General features: G+C 39.9%; 2 protein-coding genes across 6 annotated transcripts in view; both read right to left on the reverse strand.

Moving 5' to 3' along the window:
• LOC118738958 (acyl carrier protein, mitochondrial) lies at nt 1-1,356 on the reverse strand (the record flags this gene model as incomplete). 5 transcript variants are annotated; one of them, XM_036470019.1, is given in 5 exon segments in its annotated part: nt 1-74; nt 201-326; nt 401-523; nt 1,024-1,199; nt 1,284-1,356. In XM_036470019.1, coding segments are annotated over 4 exon segments (482 nt in total), but the record flags the coding sequence as incomplete, so codon positions are not given.
• A 9,326-nt stretch (nt 1,357-10,682) lies between these two features.
• The window catches only part of LOC118738960 (unconventional myosin IC-like), a 21,165-nt gene continuing 10,710 nt past the window's right edge, over nt 10,683-21,137 (reverse strand). Inside the window, exons 2-9 of the mRNA XM_036470023.1 lie at nt 18,321-18,468; nt 17,932-18,047; nt 16,936-17,006; nt 14,337-14,728; nt 13,074-14,248; nt 11,115-12,197; nt 10,936-11,035; nt 10,683-10,832 (exon numbers count right to left, since the gene is read on the reverse strand). Of these exons, the coding sequence (XP_036325916.1) occupies nt 10,818-10,832; nt 10,936-11,035; nt 11,115-12,197; nt 13,074-14,248; nt 14,337-14,728; nt 16,936-17,006; nt 17,932-18,047; nt 18,321-18,468 (3,100 nt within the window). The 3' untranslated portion in view covers nt 10,683-10,817. The remainder of the gene's footprint in view (nt 10,833-10,935; nt 11,036-11,114; nt 12,198-13,073; nt 14,249-14,336; nt 14,729-16,935; nt 17,007-17,931; nt 18,048-18,320; nt 18,469-21,137) is intronic.

The raw sequence follows: 21,137 nt of genomic DNA on the forward strand, positions 1-21,137 counted from the left end.
ATCGCCATGATTACTTCAACATGGTCCAACGAGTCAAGACCAAGATCATTAATGAAATGCGAGTCCACGCTGAGCTGTTGAATGAATAGAAGTTAATAAAAGGTTTGAAAGACTTGTTTTCGGTTCAATCAAATAATGTTGGCAGCAACAATGTCAATGTTTTCAAGGTGTTGCACTGCTTTTTATCGATATTTTATTACCTTGCTAGGATCAATCTTATCATAGAGTTTCAATACGAGTAACACACGTTCGTTGATCAATTTAAGAGTAAGTGGCGGCTTTGCAGAATAGCTTCGCACCGATTGTGATTGCCATACAGATTTGTTCTAATGAACCGAAAACAAGAACGAAAAAGAACAAACAAAAACATGTTAGTTTTTCCTTTAAACGCTTCCATTACCTTATCAGCGGTCACTTTATCATAGCTAGAGACTACTTTTAGAACTCGATCCTGTATTTCCTCCAAACTGCGTTTAGCTGATGCATAGGTGCGTACCTCATAGGATTTTGCTTTGTAAACATTCTGAATGTAGAATAGAATATGTATAGAATACGAATGCTTAAAGAATGATACAATAAATATGATAGTTCCATTACTATATGTATCAACGTTTACACTACATGGTTGTATGTACATCTGCATGTTACAATCTTCTGCAACTTTAGCAAACAAAAATAAGTATGTATATACTTATCAGATCGAATGACTTCTTTAGTTTACAAGTTGCAATTTCTTTGCTTAAAGCAGTTTCTTATTTTTATCAACATTCTAGCGAAATCATGCAACTATATATGACTTTTATGATTGTTTGGGGAATTTTATACTGTTGCAAGAAACATAACAATTATTATGATCGATTACGTAGTCCAACATCTTTAAATTCTTGAAATAGGTCTTTTTTCATATTTGTATCACCGATTCCTTTCTAACTTTGAGGTTAAGACAACGCATTTATTGAACGCATTTTTAAAGTACTTTTCAAAATCATTAATTGTATCTCTATGCGTTGTATAGTTACTCACCTGATTAAGCAAAATGCTAATGGCAGGTGTGTTGACACTAATCCTGTGCATCATACGCAGCTGTGGCTGGGCAGTGGACGAGACTGCGGCGGTCGCACGCAGTGCCTTTGAAACAGCAGCAAAGCGGCTGCAACTACGTACGACTTGAGTCAGTGACATTGTGTATAACTTCCGGCCTGCTGAAAAATAAATAAATTATTATTATTTTTTAAATTAAAGCACAAAAAGTTGGTTTATTTGCCAAGAAATTCAAGACCGACCCTTTAGGAGGAATATTATGTAAAAACGTCAAGAGCTGATCAAACTGCGGCAAGAAAAAGTCGTGAACAAACGAAATGTCAAAAAATAAAGGGAAATCAGTCACAGATGAATAGGGTGAAATTTTCATATCCTAATTCTTTTGGTAGGTTTCACACTGGAACATTTCTGCCACCAGAATAACTCTGGGCTCGAATCGTAACATCCGTTCACTGATCGAAAACGATACGAAAGAAAATTACGTGATACGTCAGGCAGTATAAGCTGAATGGGACTCAGAGTACGTTCACGTATGCCATAATTCGAAAAATGGGTTTTTACGTGACGAGTTGTACGATATCGTATGTGACGATTCGAGCCCTGTTTGTTGCCAAGAGAGGCAGTGCGGTGAGAAAAGCAAAGAACGTTCGCGATTATGATTGTCACTGTGCCACGATTTTGTTTAAATTTTTGTAAGGTTTCTATAACCTTGCTAAAAAACTTGGCTTCAATTTGTTTAAGATTTTCAAATTTGGTGTCTTCAAACTAAAAACAAAAGCGCCAAAAACGCACCAAACACCAAACTCAAAAATTTTCGCGTTTTGAATAACTAAATTTAGTGCGAAAAACACCAGGTTGGCAACAGTGAATGTTAAGCAGTGTTTGCATTATTCAACTTTGCGTTCAACAATTGCGTTCAACTCAACGCAGGGTTGCACGAAAAAAAAGTTGAATGGCTAAATGTTGGCTGGCGACCAACTTTGTTGAAAGCGATTAGTTGGAAGGCCATTCAACCAAAAGTTGAATGCAAAGTTGAACAATGCAAACACCTTTTTATGGCGAATATTTTGATATTTTTTCATATTTTGATATTTTTAGCCATTCAACTTTTTTTTCGTGCAACCCTGCGCTGAGTTGAACGCAAATGTTGAACGCAAAGTTGAACAATGCAAACACACTTTAAACAAAAGTATTGTGTGACGTCTGCGAATGGGTGAATGCTGTCAAATCGACGAAGCGGCCCGCGAATGGCGCCACCTTCATTTTCTGCATCATGCATAAATACATACGTATGTACGTATACTAATTTTAAGAATTACTTCAATATTATCTTCAAAGAATTTTAACTGCATTCGCATCTTACATGTACATATACATATCGAGCCCTAACCCCCAAAATAACGTAAGCGCCATTTTTTTCAAAATTTTCTTTTTGATGCAGAAATACATTTAGATGCCCTCGGAATATTTCTGCATCACAAATAAAATTTTGAAAAAAATGTCGCTTACGTTATTTTGGCGGTTAGGGCTCGATATAGACATAAACGAATACCTCATAAAGGAAGCCACGTAAATAAAACGAAAGAGATTTTTTATGAAATTGTTTTAAGCATTTTTTTGTTTTTATTCGCCCAATGGTTTTGTGCGTTAAGTTTCTTTTGTAAGAAACTACTTATTTCTTGCAGACTTACTCAGTTTGCGTCTGGGCATCAATAGATCATATCGTCACTTCTGAACTTTAGTGTGCTTCAGGCATTTCAGGCACAGGAACCTCCCAGAGCATGGGAACTGCACCTGGGTATAAACCAGTGTTGCCAGTATACGGGATTTCGCCCTTTTTCAGGATTTTGTGACTAAAAATGGCGAATGGGATTTTCTGTCGAAAAACGAGATTTTCGCATACCATTCCAAGCAAGAAATTTTAGTAATTGATAAATAAGAAAACGCTGCTCTCTGTGGTAAATTAACGCCGTTCATATGAACCATATCAGCGGAACTTCATTCACTTTAAATTAATTGTAATAGCAAGTTTATGAGTTATACAGAAAGTAATTTGGGAAAAATAAAGTGATAGAAGTTAGATAAACGTGTGGGGAACTCTAGAAGCTGTGTATTTTGAAAACATTAGAACAATTTCCAACCATCGATGCTTTTTTCAAATGTTTAGATTCTCTAGATTATGAAAAGTGTTTTGAGTCATTATATTCTTTGATAATGCAAATAGTAAAATTTGCGATAGGCAAACGTTAACAAAGGGGCAGTAAATATGTAAAATGGTTACTGACATCTAAACGAAAAAGAGAAATATACTTATTAAGCGAAAAAGCTTAACAACACCCGAGCTGGCTGGTTCAAAACTAAGATTAGCCAATGAAATGTCAGCCAATTGATCAATTTAAACGCGAAAACGAATGAAAACGCTGTTTGTGTAAATTATTTTTGTCTTTAGAAGTTTTAAAATTGCGAAAATAAAATATGTAGGTATATTAAGGCGGGGCAGTTTGTAAGGGAGATTTTTTCGGCTATGCGCGTATTGCACATACCTACATGTGATTCTAAGAAACATTGTCGAAGAAACCATGGCTCTAAAATCAATCTGGAATTTGCCAAATTGCGAAAATAGGTTTCACAGCGCCTTGCTGTAGAGTCGTAAAGAATTGCTTAAATTTTGTACAAAAACATGCTGTAGGGGTTTTTGCTATGAGGTATCCATTTCTGCATTTCCCTTTTTCTTACAACTTCCACCAGAGGGCAGATATAACTTTTAAGTAGTGAAGGGCTTTGTCTACCTAGGATCCAGCATAAACACCACCAACAACGTCAGCCTGGAAATCAAGCGAAGAATAACTCTTGCCAACAGGTGCTACGTTGGGCTCGGTAGGCAATTGAGAAACAGAGCCCTCTCTCGACGAACGTAACTCACGCTCTACAAATCTCTCATCATGTCCGTCCTTTTATATGGCGCAGAACCTTGGACGATGTCGAACAAAGATGAGAAGGCTTAGTTTTCGTGTATGGCGGATATCGGAGAAGATGGAATGACGAACTGTATGAGCTTTTTAACGACATGGTCATAGTTAAGCGCATAAAATACAGCGATTGCGTTGGCTTGGACATGTTGTACGCATGGATGACGACTCTCTGGTGAAAAGATCCTTCGACTCCACACCCATGGGGGGACAACAAAAGCAAGGGCGCCCACGAACGCAATGGAAGAACCAAGTGCAGAAGGACTTGTCAGCGCTCGGGATAACCAACTGGCGCAAATTCGCGCAGGAGAGAAGCAATTGGAGAAGCTTTTTGGTCTCGGCCCAAACCGACAAACAGTTGTAGTGCCAAATAAGAAGATGTTCTTGTTTTCGTACGAATCGAAAATTTTAAATTTATGAATACAAAATGATAGCAAAATTTCATGATTTTCGATACGTACGAAAACTAGAATTCGCCCCAATATCACCCAATATATTTACTGCTAGTGAAATGCCTAGTGCACTCAAAATTTAGTGCACTACCCCCAACTCCGGTATACATCCGATAGCAAATTTTGTAAAATAGCACTAAAGGTTCAGAAATGTAGGCATTTTCTAATTTTATTAGCTATATAACGAATAGTGGTTTTTTGCGTTCCTCACGCTCTGGGCACTTTTGGCACGGGTTGACACATTTTTGGCACTTGTGGGAGAGTAACTTATTTTTACGCTATAATTACCGAAACAGCCCGTATATGGCTAGGTGAGGGAGTAATTTTTTGTAGTTTTTTTTGATGGATATACTAATATCGTTTGTTTCAATAAATAATTTTCAAAAGTTTCGGGGCGGCTTTTCTTTACGGCCGCCGCCCCTCTTTTCCGGCAACACAGAAAGGAGAATTCTACTTAGTAAGGGTTTAATCCCTAGGCGCGGCTGAAGACCGCCTCCGCAAAAGGAAATGGTATAAGAGGGGGGCCCTTCTCCGGTAATACGGAAAGCTCAAAGTGCCTGTATCTACTCAAAACAAGTGTAAATCTAGATTTTTTCTCATTTTTGTAAGGCAGTGCATTTCTGTAAACGGCGGCTCATGACCTCTCTAAACTGGGGTATAAGAGGAGCGTGCCCCCTCCCGCTCCGCCCTCCGCGCACATAACGTAAAGGAAAGTTTCTATCATACATATCTGTGTTCGTATGGAACAGTAGTTTATGTCCAAAGGCTGGCTTTAGTATAATGCGGCATTCGCAGCATACGATTGCGAATGACTAACGTGCAGAAAACGTGCAGAAATAGTTCCATGACTCCACGTTCTACACTGAGAATGGTGATGCGTCGACCAGGGTTGCGGGTGACTGCTACAATTCGCCAGAAATAACAATAGCCGGCGGGGCGCATCAGACCGCGCTCCCATAGTAGGCGCGATAGACCAGGCGAGGGATTTTATAACATCCAAAAACCGTACTGCAAACCGAAAACTGGGACGGTTTCACGGAAATTACCGATCGCGAATTCCATGCTCTTCCGCTTCCAATGCCGGGCGCAATATCCGCAGGATCATTAACCCGGCATACGCCCGCTTCATACCAGCCGGCAGAGATTGCTACATCCGCCCAGGCTTTCCCACAGTAGCGGCGGGACTCTCAGACGTGCGTGAGCGAATCCACCAGGCTAGTCCAGGGGATACCTATACCACAGATTTCAATAGGGACATTAGAAACCTGGCCCACGGACCCAATCGGAAAATATGGAATTAGCATCTCAAGACCGGCAATCTCTCTAGCGGAGTAAACAAACTATGGACCACAGCCAAGTCTCTCTCTAGATAGATAGATAGTTGTTAGGTATGGCACTGCGACCAGTAGGTCTATTGTGCCCCTAGCTCATCACAGCACATCAACCAGCCCCAGAGTGTCTATAAATTTCATAATGGACCCCGGGTGTATGTGCTCCTCTCTTGGCCAGACGTGCCCTATGCTCCTATGCCTCCTGCGTGCAACAGCCTCACATTCCATAAGAAGGTGTAGAGGAGTCTCCTTGGCTGCATCGCAAAAGCGACACAGGTCGCTGGACCAGATACCTAGTTTATGCAGGTGCCCTCTGAGCATACAATGGCCCGTCTTAAAACCTGTAATAATTCTTAGTTTCTCTTTTGGGAGATCCATGAGAAGCCTGTATCTTGACAGATTGTAACCTCCTTTTTGCCTGAGGTTGGCCCATGGTGCTAAGCCAGTGCAGTTCCCTCAGTTTGCTGTTGTCCCTTCTGAGCATTTCCTTTATGGTGTTGGGTCCTACTGCCAGAAAGGGCTCAGGTCCTATCGGGGTCGAGGAAGCGGCCGTTCTGGCCAGATAATCAGCTTCTTCGTTTCCTGCAACCCCCATGTGCCCTGGTACCCACATTAGTTGGATATCATTGACCTCCGCCAGAGCATTGAGCCTCTCGACACACTCCCAAACCAAGGAGGACTTGATCTCGAATGCTGAGAGGGCCCTAAGTGCCGCCTGGCTATTACTTAGTATAAGTATCCTTTCCTTCCAATAGTTCCTGTGAATGTTAATCTCAGCGCACATACTTATGGCATAGACCTCCGCTTGAAAGATGCTAGGAAAAGTTCCCAGGGGCACCGAAAGCTTCACCTAGGGCCGTACACGCCTGCTCCAACCCCCGCGGGTGTTTTAGGGCCGTCAGTGTACCACTGTATTGTGCTCGCCTGTATGTGACTCTCCATAATAGAGGAACACCAGGTCGCCTTGTTGTAAGTGAGGGTCCTGAAATTTCTCTTGAAGACCACCTCTCTGTTAATATCGTCCCTGGGGAACAAAGCCAGGGGGAGCTGGGTACCTAGCTTGTCTCTGTTCCTGGATGATAATACCTTGCCTTTGCCGAAGCCCTCTCTCGCAAAGTTAAGCAGGGTTCGCTTTGCAGCCTGTTCAATTGAGAGATGCAGTGGCTCGAGTTCCAGCATTACCTCGAGCGCTGCCGTCGGGCATGTGCGCATTGCTCCCGTAATGCAAACACATGCCAGAAGTTGAATCTTGGAGAGAGTCTGCCTCACCGTTCCCATAGTAGTCCTGGAATACCAAGCCACCGCACCATAAGTCACTATTGGTTTCACTATCATGGTGTCCATCCATCTGAGGATCCTCGGAGTGCACCCCCAGGATTTACCCGCTAGACGTTTGCACACCATCATCGCCCTCGTGGCCTTAGAGGTGACCGCATCAACATGGGCGCTGCACAGAAACTTGGAGTCCAGGATAAGCCCCAGATACTTAACCTCTGTGGCGACACTGATTACGACCCCGTCCAAGGTCAAGTTCCTCATCCCCTGGAGATTACGTTTCTTGGTGAAGGGGACTATGGCTGTCTTAAAAGGGTTGATATTTAAACCTACGTCTGCGCACCACCTTTTTGCAAGGTTAAGTCCTCTTTGGACGATGTCACAGAGAGTACTTGTGAACTTCCCTCTAGCGATAATCACTATGCCCTCGTTAGTAAGTATCTGTAGGAGTTCGTCCACAACTAAGCTCCACAGTAGAGGAGATAATACCCCCCTTGTGGGCACCCTTTCGTCGTTTGTATTTGAACGACGCTATCACCGACTTCAGTTCCGGCAATCCTGGTCTGAAGTAATCTTGTTATCCATCTTCGGATGGTTGGCTGAACGTTATGTTTCGCAAGAGCTCTGTCGACTCCCAAATGGGAGGCGTTATCGAAGGCCCCCTCGATATCGAGGAAGGCACAGAGCACCACCTCATCACACTCAAAGGCCCCTTGTATTTCCTCCGTTAGGGCATTCAGCGCAGTATCAGTGGATCTGTACGCGTGTTGGAGGGAATGCAGAGGGGTTTGTTTTAGAGTGTTAAACCTGATTTCATGTTCAATAATTTTCTCCATTGCCTTTAACATAAAGTATGTGAGACTTATCGGCCTGAATGACTTGGCAAGAGAGTAATCCCTCTTGCCTACCTTCGGGATAAAGATAACCCTGACCCTCTGCCACACCTTGGGAATGTGAGCCTGTGCTAGACTGTCCCTCATAATGTCCACAAGATGTGGAAGTAAGAGCTCCCCGCCCTGCTTCAGCTGCGCCGGACATACACCATCCACCCCAGGGGCCCTGTACCGTTCGAAGGAGTCCAGAGCCCACCGCAATGTTTGCCGGTTAATAAGGCTTTTAGCCAGCTTCCAGTCCGGTGGGGATGGCCTGAACGCCCGGAACAACGTATCACCGGCAGTGGGAATGGCGTCCGGAAAGTGGGCCGACAGTCTCTCTCTAATCCGACAATGTTGCCCTTACCTGGCTGGCACCACCACAACGTTGAATTCATGTTCGTTCGGAAATTCAGCCGGAAATTCATTGCACACCCAGAGAGAGACAAAACCAGTCGCAGTGTGTTGCGTAAATCATACGAACTCCACTTCAGAAGAGACGCAGACAGCTGTCAACAAGGCTGAATCATCCAAGGTATTAGGCCCAGACGGAATCTCCATGCTGATGCTGAAGAAGATGCTGAGGAGATGCGGGAGTCAAGTACATCGCTGCGGCTTTCAACATGTCACTGTCCACCCTTATCATCCTCGAGATGTGGAAAATAAGTGGCATGATTACCCATCATAAGCGAAGGAGCGGACGCAGCAGACTCTTACAGAGCCATCTCCCTCCTATCCACTGCGGCTAAACCTATGGATGCACTACTCCTCCCCACCCTGACGAAGCATTTCAAGCTAGCCGAACACAAATTGCCGAACATTATTAGCAAGACCACAGCATTTAACGCCATCACCATAGAGATTAGCGAGGATCTGAACCAACGTCGACCTTGTGATAGGACGGTCATAGTCGCAATTGATCTGTCGAAGGCATTCGACATGGTGAACTACGCGACCTTCTGTCAAGACGTCTTGGATTTGTCGTTTCCAGCCTGGACGAAATGGTAGATAATCAGCTATCTGTGTGGTCCCCAATCATCAGTCGAATTTCGCAACGCCAAGTCCAAGCCACATGGAATTAAACAGGGGGTCTCTCAAGGCACTGTTTAATCTCTACATGGTAAAATTCCCTCCGCCGTCAGCTTGGTAAGCAAGGCCGTTGATTGCATAATAATGGTGACGGGCCCAAACATCGACAGCCTTTGCGAAAATTTATCCGACTATCTCACCGATCTTTCGACCTTCTCCACTGCAAGGAACCTCAAAATCTACCCCCACACTCTTTCAAACATAGACCAAGGAGATCAGGCTCGAGGTAGACGTTTTTGTCGAAGGCACCAAAATCCCGCTGACCATTCACCCCGAAATCCTGGGAGTGACGTTCGTTAGCCTGTTATTATTCTCCGCGCACGCCTCAGGCAGCTGCAACGAACTGCGTGCCAGAAAAAAAATGTCTCAAGTCGCCTGCAGAACCTGAGAGCCGAAAAGGAGACCCTGCTCGCAACCTACAAGAAAATCGATATGCAGCGCCAGTGTCGACAGCAGGGACGAGCGATACGCAGCAGAAAAAAATCTGTAAAAATGCCAGAATACAGCTATTCATGCAAGATGAGCTCAGGAATGAAGAGAAAGTGGCACTGGCATAAAGGGATTCCATCAAGTAAACTATGTACGTATTTATTGAATTATAGATCCAGTGTAGAAGTTAAGAAATGTGACAGGTTCGTTTATGGCACAACTTCATGCCATCTAAGCAGTTCCCGGCGCTAAAGAGCATACAACTGCACCTAACAGTGAGTTGACCCCATAACCACATAACCAGATAACCTCAAATTATAATTTGCTCAGGGATTTTGTATTTCTAATCACAGCCAGCATCTACTTTAATACGATGGCTTGGAAATCTACACCAGCCTGCCTAGCGCAAGATTTAGAGCTGAGAGACCCGACTCCAGGAGATTTCGAGATGATTTACATTTAAAATTGCAGTTTTTATCCAAAAATTTTTGGCTAAAGATTGATATATTAAAAAATAAATGCATTAGGGTGAAACACCGAAAAAGCATATGTTTTTTTTTCACCAAAATTATAAAATGTATTTATTGTTTAAGACTGCGGCCAAAATGCATATTTCGTAAAAATATTAAGACTCACACGTGCTGGAACGATCAAAAATACCCCCAAAAATCTCGTTGATTTTAAAAACTAATTTTATTTACAAAAAACTTGATTTTGCGAGAATTCTAAAATGGTCCAACTCATATTTTTCCGCCTAATATTTTTCCGATGGAATGACAGTACCGATTTTTGTTGTATGAAGAATGATCCACCCTAAATGTATTTATTATAGTACAATCATTTATTTATTATATGAAATAAATTATAGCTTTTTAGTAAATACTTTTTGCATACATTAATACATACATACAATACAATAAGATTTTTTTTTAGTAGAAGTAGATACCCTGCAAATCATTTTTTCAGAGTATTCTGAGTTGTAGAGAAATTTCGGAAGAAAATCGGTAAAACAATGAAAATAATTCTGCAATGTGAAGAATCTGTCGCAGCATTGTTTTCTTCTTTTTTCTTAATTTTTCGTACAGAAATTTTTTGACGAGTTCGTGTCAACCACTCCATATAACTTTCTTTGAAGATTCGTAAAAAAATCCTTAAAGATATGAGATACTCCTAAAGATTTCGTTAACATTTTGGGAACTTTGGTTTGCAGGGTAGTTACATTGGTTTTTATAAATTCTCGAAATAATCTGCTGCAAAGTTCAGATAACAAGTATAACAAAATATTTATATAAAAAATACATCCGTTGTCTTTAAAGCCCTGATTTCTGGTTAAAGGTAGTAAGCACTTCTATCTCATATTTATTGTCCAGCAATCTGCGAAGGAATAAATGGAATACAGAACAAAATAATTATAAAATTTTAATGGTTGTTAATTAAAATAATTTAAGGATTTTTTGATATTTCAAGTCATACTCACAACAACAAGGTGACCACCCTTATCGCGTACGATGCCTGGTTCGCCGCCGGTTTGAATATCGATAACGCCAGCCTTGCCTTTAACTACATTGTGTTCCAAACTGAAAAATTGCATAACATTATAGTAGTACATACATAAGTATGTATATGTATTCAGAGACATTAACGCCAAATACTCACGTGTCTCGACTGACGATGCTAAGTATGTTGGCGGTGCCGACAGTGTCCACGACTAGCGTGCCGAGCTCAACGATGTAAGGTATCTCAAGTATCAAATCGCCCTTATCTTTCTTCAGCTCGAGTGGTATGCGTATGACCAGCAGGCTATCGCTATGATTTGTGGTAACAAAATCGATCTTTTCCAGCGGCAAACGATGTTTCTGCTTGTAACTCTTGCCGTCCAGTACGTAGAGTGCCTTGTTGCTAAGCACCATAAAACGTTCCCGCGGCTTGTAACCGTGACGATCGAATTTCGTGCATGGCGATGCATATTTCAGAGTCTCGCCGTTCAGCGAAGTGCCAACGAAGTTATTGATTTCGGCCGCATGCTCTTTAGGTATACGATCATTTTGGAACCAATATAGCACGCTGGCCAAATAGTTGGCCTTCTTGTCTTTGAAGAGCTTTTCGGCCAGCACCTTCAACTCGAATTGCCGTTTGCGTTCATCGGACAAACTCAGCCGGTATTTGCGCGCCAAATGCAGGCGGTGCAAGCGATGAAGGTAGGTAGATGCTTCCTGACAGTGTACCGGGGACGAGGGCCAACTCTTGTCCAATACTTCGGTTGGTAGCTGCTTGGACAGGCGTATAAGCCACATGCGTTTCATGTTGACAATGAATTCATCATTGTAGCCATTCGGTGCATCGTTGCGTGTGATGAAACCCTTGATGAAGGCGCGTATCTTGGTGGCGGCTTCACGACGACGCCGTAGTGCCTGTATGGCCAGATATCGGCGGCAATATGATTGTAATGTGATGATTTGGTCGCGTAATTTGAGGTACTTCCTCCGCTGTTGGCGTCCCTTCCAACGCGATTGTATTATGGCAGCAATATCGTGTTTTTTCACTTGGAAGGCATCCTCGGTGTCAAAGAGCGTTTTGGGGAAGCGTATGAAAACTTTCGTAGCACCTAAGCGGTAGTCATCGGGACCATACTGTAAATCGGCGACGAGTTCGCGTACACCTTCCTTGGGCGAGCCTTTGTAGTTCGGCCAGGTGGCTTTGCTGAGGGACTTGTAGCGGTTGAGGAATGTTTCGTAAGTTCTGTGGGGAGAATTGAAATGTTTTGTTTTTGTTGTTTTTAATCGATATCGATGTTAAATATTATCTATGAGTTTGGCAAAGTTAGTGTTTTTGTTATCGTTTTGGTATCGGACATTTAAGTTATCGCTTAAGCGATCGTATAAGAGCAATCGAGTTTTTATAATTATCGATTGCTTCTACAGAAATTGGTTTGTTATAGCCAATGGTCGTTATCGGTTCTTTTTTGTTTTATCCGAAAAAATATCGGCTTAGGTTTTTAGTTACTCATTATTATTATTGTTATCAATTGCCGATAATTGTCGTTATCGATTTATGAATATTTATTTTTAATCATAATGACACTTTCATCGATTTACTACCGTTATTGAAATTTTTTATTATTATCGCCGGTGTTATCGGCATAACTATCGTTATCCTTATTACTATACCCAAGCGGTTTACCTAACATTATCTATTTATTCTCCGATCACTATGAATCTTATTATTGTTATCGATTACCGATTAATGCAGTTATCGAATGTAATAGATTTGCCATAAATATTGATTTTTTTTTATACTTTCTTTATCGATTACCGATTAATACTGTTATCGATTTGTTGCAAATATTTATTTTCAATCAAAGTAGTACTTTAAGCTTTATAAATCCTATTTATATCGATTACCTATTATTATCGTCATCGATTTGCGATAAATATTGATATTAATATCATTTCATTGTTGTTATTTTTGGTGTTTCTAATTTTTTTTATCGTTATCGAGTACTATATTATATGTAATTTGAAAATTTATCGATATTCTTTACTTTTCATATTAAACCCATTAAGACAACATTCTGCAAAAAAATCAGTATGTAATTCACAATTGCAACCTATGTACCTGCGATACGCGAAGCCCGCACGACGTACTCTCAAATTCTCTATCAGACCCAAGTACTTCACTTGATGCAGCACCAATTCGTCGTCAAAGATGCCCGCCTGCTGCTGATCATTCGGCTTGATGCAGCGTATGTAGGACGGTTCTTTGCACATAAGGATATCCATGAGGTTGTTCAATGAATTTCTGAACTGTGTAATCGCAGTATCTGGACGTTTTTTGTTCTTGTACTCGCCCTCCGGGAAGCAAGAGCGTATGATATCGTTACCCGCCCTACTCATGGTCTCCTTCAAGTCTCTGAATAACAGATCGTTGTTCTTGTCCAGAAAGCCATTGACATTATAAGTGACATCGCCAGCATAGTGCACCAACCGGAACTCATCGCGTCCCATAGTCTTCTGCACCAACGTCGATGATTTCTCATGGCAAATGTAGTGCGGATGCGCAGCCAGCTTATCGGTGAGTTTTGCCAAGAAAGTGATATCGGTGGGTTCGCCTGGGCGCAAGCACTCTTCGTCGAGTATGGAAATGATGCCCTTGTACTTCTCTTCAATCAAATTGCAAATCACCTTGTTGTCGAAATATTCAACGGGCACCCATTCAATGCCTTCGCGCTGATATTCATCTTGCTCGGATTTAAGTGTCAGCTCTATGAACAGCTGTTGCAGCTTCTCGTTGCAGAAGTTAATGCAGAATTGTTCAAAGCTATTCTTCTTGAAAATTTCAAAGCCATAAATATCCAAAATACCCATGACATTGTTCAGCGCATCACGCAGATCCTTTGCCTGCAGCGAGCGATTTAACCGTTGTACGAGCCAGGTGAATAAGCGATCGTAGATAGCCTTGGCGAGCGCATCGCGCGCATAAACGGACAGCTCGCGATTCAATGGCGAAGTGACGACATCACCTTGTGCGTCAATTGTGCGATTGGTGAGCGCATCGGTGAGTGCGTTTTGACTGACGCCGAGCAATTGGGCCACCGCTGCAACGGCGTCGGGTTTGGAGACCTTAGCAACGCCTTCTGCTTCATTGAAAGTCACATTGCCTAAATGCAAAACGCTTGCGATAATGCTGAACATATCTTTTTGCTCAGACTCTGTGAAATCGATGACACTCATGGCCTGTTTGACGGTGTTGAAATCGGCAACATCGTCAATGTATTTAACAACGCCGTTTTGCTAGTGGAATTAAGAAGGATTAAAAGTTGCTTTTCGCTTTTATAAAAGGTATTTTTATTAGAAACAATGGTTGTATTCTCACACTCACCCCATCACTCAGGTAAGAGTAGCTATCCAATGAACGCTTCAACTGCAGCCGTTTCAACTCTTCTTCGCTAGCACCAGCCAAGAGTTGATAAAAGATGTGGAAATTACGTTCACCGGCATTTTGATTGACAACACGCGACTTTTCCAGCAAATAATTGAGTATGTGTCCGCCAATTGGTGTGCCGGAGTAGTCAAACTGTATGTCCATATATTTGCCGAAGCGTGAAGAGTTTACATTCCGATTCGTTTTTGCATTGCCGAATGCCTCCAGTACGGGATTACTCTTCAGCAATTTCTCCTTGACGCTCTCAACAGTCGATTGATGGCCAGAGCAGGCGGCGATATATTGCAGCACCTTCTTGGAGGCCTCAGTTTTACCCGAACCGCTCTCACCTGCGAAAAGATAAGGTTATTACTGAGTGATGGAAAAACATAATTGCTAGTGGGTTTAACAGCAATAATTATGACTGATGATTATATTTACTCGCAGCTAAAAATTTAGGCACGTAATATCATAATAATTATTACTCTTGTATAGTCTTTATCTACCCATAGTCGTATACATATATATTTATATGTATTTGGAATGTTAACAAATTATCGGACATTGAAGTGATTTTTTATTAGAATTTATGTCGATTTTATTTCTTTAACTGAAATCTATAGCCAGGTTCCAGGTGAACGAATCTTATCAGCATAAATTTATTGCAACTTTCATTGGCCTAGAAAAACGTGTGCTTTTATAATTGGTCAAACACATAGTTTTGTTACCAGCTTTCGAAAGCAATATATACAATTTTTGTATTTATTTATTTGTATAAAGATGTTTTCCCTAATGCTAACTGCGAGTGGAATGCATAAGACTGTAAGATAATGAGAAAGGTGCCTGCTTAAAATGAAGGTTCACAGGCGTTGATGTCCATCTTAGATAGTTCCTTGATTCCAGATTCTAATTTATCGTCCTCGTATGAGTTCCTATTGAACAGTCCTGTTAGAACTTCTGCATGCACCGTGACTTGGCGCTGGACCACCTTAAGAAGCTCTTTCGACTGCCTACTACATCGCGACCTCACCTGCTTGAAACAGGCTGCAGTTACCCTGTTCCTGACAGGACGTACCTCCGTCAACGCGAATACGTTTACTGGAGTTCATTTTCTTCCTCTCATCCTCTAATTCTTTTGGGTCTACTCCGAGCCAGGATCGGCACGTACCAAGAAGCCTAGGTAAAAATTCCAAGTTTCCATAGATCGTCAAATTATCCATCCGAAACCAGGATGGCACGTACTGGTAAGCTTTAGAATAAAATCCAAGTTACTAAAGATCGTCAAGTGATCTATTCGGATCAGCTTTGGTATAAAGTCCAAGTCTCCAAAGATCGTCGAATATCCAAGCGCCAGATTAAAGGAGAACTTCAGTAGCTCTTAGCCTGATGGCGGAGCGGTCTACGGCAACCTAATTTGCAATATATACGGGTACAAACGCTGAGCATTATGTTAAATGCTAGAGTAGAGGCGGTTGAGTCGCCTCTTCTGGAATAATTCGACACACCTACGCTGGTTGGATGCAACTACCGCACTTCACTGGTGCAAAGGAAGATCGGTTTACCTCCAAACCGAATATTACAGGAGATAACGGAAGAACTGACAAAAATATACACGAAAAACCAGGAAAGCCTAACCTAAGCTCTTTAATTAAAGAGTACAAGTATTATTGAGTTGCTTCATTATGACCCAATTTTCTTCCCGTAGATTATACTTTAGGGTTTCGAGTACCGTTGCGTGTTCGAACCTCAGGTCTCTCCATGGTTGGATCGCATTCAACCTAAAAGCACTGCAGTCGGTTCCACTGTACTTCTAGAGATTTGGTGGGTGTAGTAGGTAGTGCTCCCGTGACAAGCATGGAAGCCGTCCTCTCTACCCGTTCCATCTTGGCTCTGGACAAAGTCTTGTTTAACGGAGATCACTATACGGTGACCCCTTAATCGAGGATAGGTCTTAACACAGCTGTGTAAAGCTTAAACAGACGGCAGCGTTTATCTGGATTAACTCGGACTTAATCCGGATCAACTGCAGTTAATTCCCCGAGTTGATCCGGATCAAAACTGCCGTCTGTTTATGCTTTATATACATAAGTATGTGGTTTTATCCTCCATTTTTTGTCTATAGTCGTCTTACAGGCACACGGGCCCGTATTTGCCTTCCTGGAGCGCTCTTCGATGTTTCGTTTCCAGTCAAGTTTCTTGTCTCAGAATAATTTCAAGATATTTGACCTCGGTTGAGAGTTAGTTCTATTCGATTTACGGTTGGATATTGGAATAGAGGAATTTTATACTTCCGTGCAAAGAGTACCATCTTGGTCTTGGTAGGATTGACACTACATCCACATAAGTGCATTTTGTAATGGTGTTAAGGAGGGAACAAGAATGAAAGCGAGATAGTATTTCTTTGTTCAATTAGCGCTTCTTAAGTGTTAACCTTGTTCTTTGTAGGCAGACCGCTTATTTTGATAACATTACCAAAGTACCCGGCTTAGCTCCAAATGAAATGGTTTATGCTAATCTTAATACATACTTAGTTTTCATTATTTTTAATCATGCTTACCGGAAATTAAAACACATTGGCCTTTATTCTCTTCGATCAATGAGCGGAAAGCATTGTCTGTTACGGCAAATCTGTTAAAAGGACAGAGAAAAGGTAAATTAGGTAAAACAATATTTTTTGACTCAAGATAACTATTATAGTTGGCATTCGATTCGAAGAGATCATTATTTTTCCTCACTAGAAAGACAAAAAAATCTTTATCTTCGGCAAAGGATTTTCGAACTTTGTGGATTGTACAGTAGCGGGAAAATAAATTTGGACGCGGCATATTAACAAGTTGTTTTTATTTAATGTTTATTATTTTTTTATGAAATTTCAAACTTTGTACAAACATTAGGAAAGCTCGACAAAGCTTCATGAAATTTTAAAACTTTTTATTAAGAATAAAAAAAGTCTAGGTAAGCAGTTTTGTAGCCCATTAAAGTTTAGTAAAATGAAGTGCAAGTTTGAATTAACTAGGACTCACGTTGACGATGAAACGCATTTTCTTCCATAGAAAGTGTAGCATGTTCGAAAATTTTTTTATATGGAGAAAAAAAAATTGCCAAAAATCTACGGTAAGTCCTAGTTACTTCGAACTTGCACTGTATTATAATAAAATTTAAGGGGCTACAAAACTGTAGCTAAAAAACATTCTGAATAACAAGTTTGAAACTTTGATGAGCATTTGTTAAAATTCGTTGCATTTTTTTAAATCTTGTACATTGTTTGAATTTTGACTTGCGTGGTTTTTGTAAGATAGTGAGCTAAACTTAAAAAAAAAATAATAAATATTAAATAAAAAAAGAAAAATAGCTAAAACTTGTTAAAATGTCGTGTCCCTATTTGTTTGTCCGCCACCGTAGGTTGTAAAACCAGCTACAACCCATAAAAATATATCGTCTCAATGCCGCTTATATTGTAGATATTATTGTACCAAGAACATATTTATTATTTTTTGATTGATATCAAAAATTTACAACCGCGATAAAAACCAAAAAACCCAAATTTACTTACATGTGTGGCGGCATCTCATAGAAGTGTTTGTTACGATACTCTTTGATATCATTTTCACTATAGATTGGCAGTTGTTTATAAGGGTTAACTGAAATAAGTACTTGACCAATATAAGTCTGAAAGAAAAATATTGAAAAAAAAACAACACACACATATGGAGTAACATTAAAAAATATTTGCAAATAACTGAAGAGCTTTTAATTTTTTTTCTTTTTAATTTATATAATTTGGAAATAAAAGGCAAAAGAATCAACAATAACTTAATGACCACAATTATTGTAATAATTCAGCATGTTTTTTTGCCTGTGTTTTCATTGCAATTCATAAAAAAATTTTGCTTCTTTTCGATTGCTAAGTAAATATGTAATTCTGGCTATTTGCCCACTTACATAGATTAGATTTTCTTGAAAACGTTTGCGTAAATTTCCAATGAATGCCTCTTCACTTTGAATATTCTCGAGCAGCACAAAATCTTGTACGCCCGCGCGATCGCGATCGTGCAATCCACGCTCCATTCTGGGACGATTTGCTGAGTCGCTGAAAAAGGTAAAAACTGGTTTAATAAATCTTATAAGTATTAAATTTTCGGAACATGTCATATAATTGCAAAAGCGACGAATTAGCAAGGGAAGGTAGGAAGGAAGTAGGTGATCGTGGATACAGTAGGTGTGTCAGTAGTCCACTTAGAAAAATATTTAAGGATGACACAGCTCAATAAGCCAATGAACACGGGGGGGGGGGGCACTTTTAAGAAAAAACACAAATCTCAAGCCTTTCACGGACCACTACCTAATTGGCTTACATTACATAAAACTAGGCGTTGAACGGGGATAGTAATTTGATATGGTATCATAGCGCTACTATTCTCGGCCTATGTGAGGAAAGGGTGCTGCTCCCAGTAGTTTCAATCTAAACGAACCGCGCTATTCCCACACCAATGACAAAGCTCTTCGCATAGAAATTGCTTTAGTACCTGTGCCTAAAACTTCGAAGCCGATTATAAGCATTATACAAATATTAATAAACAGTCATTTCGTAGTTCACTTCTCGGATGGCAGGTCGTATGAGTGACTTTTAATTTTAAAATGCATTTTCTTAAAGTTAAACTCTTTGGAGTAGGAATAAATATTCGGCATTTTCTTAAAGCTAAACTCTTTGGAGTAGGAATTAATATTCTCTAAAATGAAAATCTCTTCAAAATAACGAGTTATCTATTTCGCACTTGGGAAGTAAAGCCCTCTCACCTGCCATTTGACAGGCATCACTTTCTTTCAAACGGGTATTTGCTTAGTTGAAAGTTTGTCAGTTCACAACGTTTTACAATCGCAAAGTACATTTAAGAGTGCTGAAGCTTCGTTGGATACATTGTCAGGCATTTCGAAGAAAATCTCACTCGGTGTTGGGGACCTTCTCACGCTCAGAAGATATGTTAAAAAGCCAAATTGCCGAATCGTGAGCAGTGAACAGCCGCAAGTGTTCGCATAGAGACATTTTATCCACAAAAAGTGGTTGTCTGTACTGCGAGAGCAACGAAGAAGCTGCTGCACAGTGGTTCAAAACTAGAATTCACAAAACCTAGTGTTCACAATTCACTAGAGCCCTCACTTTTTATTAAATTTCATTATTTTTTTTAATGAAAGCTAATAGAATTTGCAAGTGACTAGTTGAGCCCGATTTTTGAATTTTTGTTTGTTTGTATTAAATATTTTAGTAGCACTTTTGGAGAAAATGGATTCTCCTGTTCTAGTTAATAAATGTTACATAATAAAAACGATTTGAAAACAATTGTAGGGTGCCCCCGAAGCGAAAAAAAATATAAAAAGAAATGAAATGTTTTATAAAAAATGTTCATCAAAATTAAAAAAAAAAATGATTGAGTTTCTAGAAAAATTTTGGGTATGCAGTTTTATAGATCATTAAATTTTAGTAAAATAAAGCGCAATTTACAATTGGCTAAGAGGTCGCGTTGATTTTTAATAATATTTTCGCAAACATTTCGAGCGCATCTGAACGCTAAATGGGAAATAAAAGCCTTTGTTAAAATTTAATGGTCTATAAAACTGTACACCCAAAATTTTTATAAAAACCGAAAACAAAAAAATAATAATTTTGATAGATAAATATTTTTTTTTGTACATTTCATATTTCGTCGTTTTTAATTTTTGTTCGGTTTGGGAGAACCCTACAATTGTTTTCAACTAGTTTTTACTATGTAACATTTATTAACTGGAACCGGAGAAGTGAGTTTCCTCAAAATTGCTACTTTTTTGGCATTTTGCAGTAAACAAATTAATACAAACAGACAAAAATTCAAAAATCAGACTCAACTAGTCTCTTGAAAATTTTATTAGCTTTCATTAAAAAAAAATAATGAATCAAATTTAGTGAAAAATTAAGGCTCCAGTGAATTGTGAACTCAAAATGTCAATTTTTAAGCACTGTCCACTGGTACCGTCAATTCTTAGCGCCATAGCGCCCTGATCAATGACGTTTTTTTGGTCCGAATTTAGGGATTTTGATTTGGACGGAATGTGGATTCAACAAGATGAAGACACATGCCAATACTCTGAAATAATATACTTCATCTGCTTCCAACTAAATACATCCAACTACATACTGTAGTAAGCATTACCGAGGCTTATCTTCGCATGGATTACCAAATTGATATATGCAGGTACGTATATGGGTATATATATATATACATAGCTTGGGAATAGTTCTACCCCGCAAACATATTCTGAGAATATATGAGTCCGAAAGGAGTCCTAGGTGGGTAAGAAATATGAGCTTTAAAACCAAAAATGTGTGACTCTTATATGAATCTTTTAGGAGTTATATATGATCCAAGTTATAAGCGAGCACTTTGTGCCAATATAAAAACAATAAAGATTCGAATTTTATTTCTAAACTTGTTTACATACATATACAGAAATTGAAAATAATTATGTAGGAAACAAAAAATAAACTAAATTTAGCTGCAGCTGCTGCTATTAAATGTATATTGGAATGTTTATATGCCCTTAGGTATGTTATACATATGTACATACATGCACATACATATATGTACGGTATTTGTAGTTCAATAAGAGTCAAAGAATAAGGTCGACAAGGCTCAAAAACAACCTAAAATTAGTATCCGAATTTAGTCATTTATGAGGCCAACATGACTCTTGTTAGGCTCTTAAGAGCCTAACAAGAGTCATGTT

This window comes from Rhagoletis pomonella, unplaced genomic scaffold, assembly GCF_013731165.1.
Source record: "Rhagoletis pomonella isolate Grant_MI unplaced genomic scaffold, Rhpom_1.0 Rhpom_scaffold_00005, whole genome shotgun sequence".
Lineage (NCBI taxonomy): Eukaryota > Metazoa > Arthropoda > Insecta > Diptera > Tephritidae > Rhagoletis > Rhagoletis pomonella.